This window comes from Malaya genurostris, chromosome 1 (assembly GCF_030247185.1).
Source record: "Malaya genurostris strain Urasoe2022 chromosome 1, Malgen_1.1, whole genome shotgun sequence".
Classification (NCBI taxonomy): Eukaryota; Metazoa; Arthropoda; class Insecta; order Diptera; family Culicidae; genus Malaya; species Malaya genurostris.
In genome coordinates this window covers 20,062,323-20,070,679 of record NC_080570.1, presented here as the reverse complement: position 1 = coordinate 20,070,679, position 8,357 = coordinate 20,062,323, and the positions used below count along the sequence as shown (strand labels likewise).

Below are 8,357 nucleotides of genomic sequence, written 5' to 3'. Positions count from 1 at the left end.
GCATCAGAAAACCATTTTGGATTTTGGTTTTATGTTGCATACTACCATCAACATAGAGTTGTAGCACCCGAGTTTTGCTTGCAACATCTATTTGTTTCGCAACAAAAATTTGTTTCATCGGCGACTGTTGTTTATCGCTTGGCTTTGTTGCATATGAATTTTATGTTTATCGCTGTTTACCGTTAGTTTCTTGCACAAAACGGAATTGAAAAGTTCATTGTTTATCGCGTACCAGTTTAGCGAATAGAACTTGTTTGTTTATTTCGAAGTCGAATTCAGGTTGTTTTGATTCGATCTTCCAGTTTACACTGAGAGAAAAAGTTTACCGTTTATTTTAAAAAAAATAAAAACAATTCAAATCAAATCGTGTTTTTTTTATTTCGTTTATTTTCTCACTATGTCAAGTATGCCGTTGGTAAATCAAATAGAACCGTTTATTCCCGGCACGATCCCGTTCGCGCAGTTTTTGGAGCAGTTAGATTGGGTGTTTGCGCATCATAAAGTGACAAGTCCGGAGGAGCAAAAAGTGTCGTTTTTGGCTACTTGTAGTAGAGAAGTGTATAGTGAGCTGAAGCTTCTTTTTCCCGGAAAAGATTTGAAAACCGTATCGTTTAAAGAGATTACGGATGCTCTGAAGAAGCGATACGACAAGACGGAAAGCGATTTGATCCAGCGGTACAAGTTTTACCAACGTGTCCAAGGTCCGAATGAAAGTGCAGAGGATTTTATTCTTGCTGTCAAGCTCCAGGCAGAAATGTGTGATTTCGGAGAGTTTAAGGACATGGCGATTCGTGATAAACTGGTTTGTGGTATCAGCAACAAGGAATTGCAGCAGCGTTTGTTTGATGAGGAGGATTTAACTCTGGCCAAAGCGGAGAAGCTCATTGTGAACAGAGAGTTAGCAGGAGCAAGAGCTAAGTTGATCTCTGGTGATTCGACTCGTGTTAGCGTTTTGAACAGACTTGGGAAGCGTGACAGTCGTGTAGTTTCTCGAGATCGCTCACGAGGAAGGAGTCGAGAACCAAACAGAAGGAGAAGTCGAAGCCGTTCAGTTTCTTTTGATCGCAGGAATCGTTCTTCATCCAGGACTCAAAGTTTGTTTTGCAACTTCTGTCGTAGGAAAGGTCATGTACGTCGTTTTTGTTATGACTTGAAGAACAAAGCAAGAAAAGTAAAGTTTGTCGATTCTCCAGCAGAAAAGCCCAAAATGACTGAGTATCAGAAAAGTTTAAGACGTCGTTTGAATCGTTCCGTTTCGGATGATGAAATGGACTGTTTGTTGATTTCTTCAGTCAACAGAATCAACGAACCGTGTTTCCGTAACGTTTACGTTGACGGCTTGCGGTTAAAAATGGAAGTCGATTGTGGCGCTGCAGTTTCCGTCATCAGTTTTGAGATGTACAGAGGAGATTTCGATCATATTCCATTGCAAAAATGCGACAAGAAGTTAGCAGTGATCAATGGGAGTCGTTTAAAGGTTGAAGGACAGATTCAAGTTTATGTCGAGTTTAATAATCAGGAAAAAGATGTTTATCTGATTGTTTTGCGAAGCGACAACTGTTTCACGCCTTTGCTTGGACGAGATTGGCTGGATCTGTTTGTTCCTGATTGGAGAAGAGCGTTTGGAAGCAACATCAATCAACTGGCAGTTTCGACAGACCAGACCGTTGCAGAGATACAGAGTAAGTTTGCCAATATTTTTGATAAATCTTTATCTACGCCAATAAAAGGGTTTGAGGCTGATCTAGTTTTAAAAGATCACACACCGGTGTTTAAGCGTGCTTATGACGTTCCATTCAGTTTGAAAGATAAAGTTTTAGAACATTTAAGTAGTTTAGAAAAAGATGGCGTCATAACACCAATAGATGCAAGTGAATGGGCATCTCCGGTGATAGTTGTGGTGAAAAAAGACAATGGTATTAGGATGGTCATTGATTGTAAAGTTTCAATCAACAAAGTTTTGATCCCTAATATATATCCGTTACCATTAACTCAGGATTTGTTTGCCTCGTTGGCTGGCGCTAAAGTTTTCTGTTCTCTTGATCTGACTGGCGCGTATACACAGTTATTATTATCTAAAAAGTCTAGGAAAATAATGGTGATAAATAAAGGGTGATTTTTTAAGAGCTTGAGAACTTTTTTAAACAATAAAACGCATAAAATTTGCAAAATCTCATCGGTTCTTTATTTTAAACGTTAGATTGGTACATGACATTTACTTTTTGAAGATAATTTCATTTAAATGTTGACCGCGGCTGCGTCTTAGGTGGTCCATTCGGAAAATCCGCTTTTTTATCGACAAATTTTGTTCAGCGATGAGGCTCATTTCTGGTTGAATGGCTACGTAAATAAGCAAAATTGCCGCATTTGGAGTGAAGAGCAACCAGAAGCCGTTCAAGAACTGCCCATGCATCCCGAAAAATGCACTGTTTGGTGTGGTTTGTACGCTGGTGGAATCATTGGACCGTATTTTTTCAAATATGCTGTTGGACGCAACGTTACAGTGAATGGCGATCGCTATCGTTCGATGCTAACAAACTTTTTGTTGCCAAAAATGGAAGAACTGAACTTGGTAGACATGTGGTTTCAACAAGATGGCGCTACATGCCACACAGCTCGCGATTCTATGGCCATTTTGAGGGAAAACTTCGGAGAACAATTCATCTCAAGAAATGGACCGGTAAGTTGGCCACCAAGATCATGCGATTTGACGCCTTTAGACTATTTTTTGTGGGGCTACGTCAAGTCTAAAGTCTACAGAAATAAGCCAGTAACTATTCCAGCTTTGGAAGACAACATTTCCGAAGAAATTCGGGCTATTCCGGCCGAAATGCTCGAAAAAGTTGCCCAAAATTGGATTTTCCGAATGGACCACCTAAGACGCAGCCGCGGTCAACATTTAAATGAAATTATCTTCAAAAAGTAAATGTCATGTACCAATCTAACGTTTAAAATAAAGAACCGATGAGATTTTGCAAATTTTATGCGTTTTATTGTTTAAAAAAGTTCTCAAGCTCTTAAAAAATCACCCTTTACAATCAAAGGTTTGTTTACGTATAATCGTTTGCCACAAGGTGCTTCTTCTAGTGCAGCTATATTCCAACGGATCATGGATCAAGTTTTGAAAAATATCGACGGAGTTTACGTTTACTTAGATGATGTTTTGATAGCAGGCAAGGACAAAGAAGACTGTGCGCGAAGGCTTAATGTGGTTTTAGAACGTTTGTCTAAAGCCAACATAAAAGTCAATTTGCAGAAATGCAAGTGGTTTGTTTCGAGTTTGCCGTTTCTAGGACATGTTTTGAGCGACAGAGGATTGTTGCCTAGTCCAGAAAAGGTCGAGACTATTCGGAGAGCTAGTATTCCGAATAACGTCTCTGAGCTTAAGGCATTTTTGGGTTTAGTAAATTACTATGGTAAATTTCTACCCAATTTGTCCGCACGCCTTAGCTGTCTGTATCGTTTATTAAAGAAAGACGTTAAGTTTGTCTGGAATACTGAGTGTAGTCGAGTGTTTGAAAGCTGTAAGCAAGCGTTGTTGAGCTCAAAGCTTTTAGAGTTTTATGATCCGAATAAGCCTGTTGTCGTTGTAACAGATGCTTGTAGTTATGGGTTAGGTGGAGTAATAGCACATCAAATCAATGGAGAAGAGAGGCCCATTAGTTTCACCTCCTTCAGTTTAACGAATGCACAAAAATCCTACCCAATTTTGCACTTAGAAGCTTTAGCAGTTGTGAGCACCATTAAGAAGTTTCACAAATTCTTGTTTGGAAAGAAGTTTACTGTGTAAACTGATCATAAGCCGTTGATTGGCATTTTCGGTAAAGAAGGCAAGAATACTTTGTTTGTGACGCGTTTACAAAGATATGTACTTGAACTGAGTATTTACGATTTCGACATTGTTTATAGACCGTCAACAAAAATGGGCAATGCAGATTTTTGCTCAAGGTTTCCTTTGCCAGAAATGTACCAGCTTCTTTACAAAGAGAGTTTATCAAGAGTTTAAATGTTTCGAATGAGTTTCCGATAGATCATGCTTTGATTGCAATTGAGACAAAAAAAGACAAGTTTTTGCAACAAATAGTTTATTACATGAAGCATGGTTGGCCGCAGAAGTTGGATCGAATGTTTTTGGATGTTTATGCACAGCACCAAGATTTAGAACAAGTAGAAGAATGTTTACTGTATCAGGATCGTGTCATTATACCTGCAAGTTTACAAAAGCAGATCCTGAAATTGTTACATAAAAGCCATTCCGGGATAACCAAGATTAAGCAAATGGCAAGAAGGACAGTCTATTGGTACGGCGTGAATAGTGACATTGAAAGTTTCGTCAAATCATGCAGAGTATGTTGCCAAATGAATGTTGTTCCGAAGCAAGCTCCGTACTCTAACTGGATTCCAACAACAAAACCGTTTACCCGCATTCATGCGGACTTCTTTCATTTCGACAAGAAAGTTTTCCTGGTCATTGTTGACAGTTTTTCAAAATGGCTCGAGGTTGAGTACATGAAGTTTAGTACTGATGCCAGGAGTGTCAAGTCGAAGTTTATCAGCGTTTTTGCAAGGTTTGGGTTACCGGACGTAGTAGTTACGGACGGCGGACCACCGTTTAATTCCAAAGAATTTATTGATTTTTTACAGAAACACAACATAAAGGCGATGAAGAGTCCACCGTATAATCCATCGAGCAATGGACAAGCAGAACGTATGGTAAGATTGGTGAAAGATGGTTTAAAGAAGTTTTTGTTGGATCCGGAAATGGCAGGTTTAAGTACAGATGATTTGGTTTAGTACTTTTTGTTTAGCTATAGGAATACATGTTTGGAAGATGGTCGTTCGTTTCCTTCCGAGAGGCTGTTTAGTTTTAAGCCCAAGACGTTGTTGGATATAATCCATCCTAGAAATAGTTTTAGAAATCATTTGACGAAGCGTGAAGTTGTGAGAATTAATTTATTTTAAAAATTTTAGACCTACCGATATTCGACGATGGCTTGAAGCCAAGTTTCTAAGACGTGTTTCTTTAAATACATTTCAGGTTTCCGTTGGAGGTCGGGTGTATCTGGCGCACCGCAATCAACTCAAGGTGTTTGGCACTAATAAGAAAAGGTGTGGTTTGATTTTTGCGAGGGGAAAGGAGAGCAGTCCAGCACGTAAACGAAGTAGAGAAGACGATAACGACGAGAGCTTTGACGACGATGCTAGCGACTTTCTCGGTTTCGCAGCGGATTCGTTTATTTACCGAGACACACCTGACGATCAACCAATGGTTTGTGATTCGAATGGTGGTGGTTCGGATAGCAGTAGTTTACCGCTTGAGGAGGTTGATCCTCAAGAAGGCACGTCTACGCGACAGTGGTCGCGATCGAAACAAACGAGTTCGGCGGAAAGTTCGAGTCATCAGTCCGTCAGTTTACGTCGTTCGAGGAGATCGAAGCGTCCTCGGAAAGATCCCGATTTCGTGTTTTATTGATACTTTTAAAACTTAGTTTAAATAAGTTTCCACGGCAGTGAAGTTTGGCCGTTTTCGAAGTTTAGTTTGCGGCAGTTTAGTTTTGCCGTTTTTGAATTTTATGGCAGTGAAGTTTCGCCATTTTCGTTTATATGTGTTTGAACTAAAGGGGGAAGAACTGTGGTGACCACCCGGCACTACAGCCCTGAATGAACAGCTGCTGGCTCAGCGTTCAGAGTTGAAGACAAATATAGTTTACAGTTGACTGTTAGAACATACACCTCGTGTTATTACTAAGTAGGAAATATCACCTCCCTACCGACAAGTATCGGTCATAACACAAATCAAACACACATTTTCAAGTAGTGGACGCACCAACGAGCAATACAACGTTTCCTTGCGATGAAAAAAACAATCTTCATCCAACACCAAGCAGTAAAGCAGCATCGTTGAAGAACAGCACAAACGGTAGGGGGACAAGGTTACTGCCCTGACGAACACCCGATTTATTCGTGAACGGAGAAAAAGTACAAGCGCCAAGTTGCACACGTAGTACTCTTTCGCGTAGATACGAGCTCAGCCATTTTACAAACATTCTCGAAGCACTGAGCACTGCCGCTTTACGAAATTGGAGAGCCGACCCAAAAATATTGAAAGCCCCAATAGTAACACATGGATCAATAAGTCCCGAGACTAACAATGGAAACAACATTTTTTTAATTCATCAACATAATCACCTTTTAGGGTGATACAATGGTTCCAACGTTTTTCCAATTTTTCAATACCATGTTTATAAAAAAATTATCTTTCGCTTCAAAATAAGCTTCAGTTTCAGCGATGACCTCCTCATTTGAGCCAAATCTTATTCCCTGGAGCATTTTTTTAAGATCAGCAAAGAGTCAGTAGTCACTGGGGGCTAAATCTGGTGAGTATGGGAGGGGTGGGGAAGCAGATCAAAGCCCAATTCGTTCAATTTCGCCATTGTTTTCATCGACTTGTGGCAGGCTGTTTTTGTTCCATCGAAAGCAATCGCGACACCCACTTGGAAAAAACCTTTTTCATGCTCAATTTTTCATGAAGGATAGTAAATACACTTCCATATGATATCTGTGTCATCTCAGCAATCTCACGGAGCTTCACTTTACGATCTTTCATTATAATTTTTGTCACTTCACTCAGATTTTCCGGTGTAACGGTTTCCACAGGTCTACCCGAACGTTCCGCGTCATTTGTTTCGGTACGACCACGTTTAAACTCGGCGAACCACCGACAAATCGTTGCTTTTGATGGACAAGAGTCCGGATAACATTTTTCAATCCATTGTGTTTCGCTTGCACGGTGTTATTACCCATTAAAAAAATGTTTTATCAAAACAAGAAACTCGATTTTTTTCCATTTTTTAAACAAAACGGCTTTACTCCAACCTCGATAACTCAGCTGTTTCTGGACGGATCGACTTAAAATCTTGACTCGTTTCAAGCAAAGGTTAGTACTCTAGAAAGACGTGGTTACTGGTTTACTACGAGCGCCATCTCTGTTTTAGTCTCGGGACTTTTTGATCCATGTGCTACAGTATCCACCATGTGCATGAGACTGCTCTAGTTTCATTGCACGACAATAGACACCAACACCAGCACGACCATCCAACAGAGAACCGTCCGTATAACAAGTTGTCGTTCCAAATAACCAGACAACCACGACGAGGATATCTCGATGTTTTGAAAGGAAAACTGCATGTGAGAGTTAGGTCACTAGGAGCGAGTAAATACTCATCCCAAGTAACCAGTGTAATAACGCCCCTAGAGCCTCCTAGTAGGAGTTGTCGTGAATCCTCCTGCCATCGCTGTTAGGATCATCCTTTGTAGGTGATTTTTAACTTTGACTAAACTGTCGCACCTTCTCCTGTCTTCACGTTCTCGTTCAACTTCTGGGTTTGAGTACCCATGATTTTTCAAAAGCTCGTCTGCATTGGCCGAAAGCCAATTTTCTTCAAAACATGTTTGAGATGTTCATACACATCCTTTGCCGTTTTGACCAATTCAATCGTCACTATTCTTCGAGCAAGTACCCAAAAATGGTAACTACCCGAAAAAGTTTCAGGAACAGCTGTCAGTGATGGCTCCATACACTTTGGAAAGTGAGAAGGTAACGTATTTCATCTGCTAGCCTCGTTGGGTCTAGATACTTCTGCGCAAAGGCTTTTCTAACCACTTCACTTAGACGATCGAAGAGTATTTTTGTAAACCCATCTCTGCGTTGGTGGTTCCAAGCTCTTCTGTCTATCGTTAAGAATTGTGCCAAGAAGTTCCTCTAATTGCTCGCACAACGCACTCTTCGAATGCCGCAACTATGAGTGAGTTTGTCTAATCGGCAAAATTTTTCAAGTCAATTGTTGATTGGTACCCGAAAAATCTAGTCAAGATAACGAAGGTTCGAGCTAAGATCAGATAACGAAGGCTCGAGCCAAAAGTCCAAAATATCCTCTCCTCCAGATCTCGAAAAAGTTGAACGATTTCCTGTATTGACTATATGCAGGTTTGTACTGCTCACAAATTCCATCATATAAGAGCCTCGCCAAATGATATGGTGAGCATTGATGTCCCTGCCGATTATAAGTGGAAAGCCACTTTTACAATAGTATGATACAACCTTTTTTGAAGTCATCCCTCGGCGAAGGTTGGTTATGCGGCAAAATTTCCGAACCATAAACGTAGTTTTATTCTGTGTTATCAATAGGCAGGCTGAATGTGACAGCACAAACAGTCTGAGTTGTGAGCCCAAATATGAGAGATACATCGAGAGCACTATTTGCAAGTAAGCATGCTCGAGGCATTTCACGTGGATTAGTAATACTGTTCGCGGTAAAGGCAACGAAGATTGGGTAAGGTTTTTGAACCAAAGTTGT

General features: G+C 40.4%; 1 protein-coding gene across 1 annotated transcript; it reads left to right on the top strand.

Annotated features, from left to right (window-relative positions):
- The first annotated feature begins 397 nt into the window (after positions 1 to 397).
- On the top strand, positions 398 to 5,687 carry LOC131426939 (uncharacterized). Its single transcript, XM_058589771.1, has 3 exons — positions 398 to 929; positions 1,552 to 1,682; positions 5,039 to 5,687. Exons 1-3 carry the CDS (start codon positions 398 to 400, stop codon positions 5,471 to 5,473), a joined length of 1,098 nt encoding a protein of 365 aa, XP_058445754.1. The 3' UTR covers positions 5,474 to 5,687.
- The last annotated feature ends 2,670 nt before the right edge of the window (positions 5,688 to 8,357 follow it).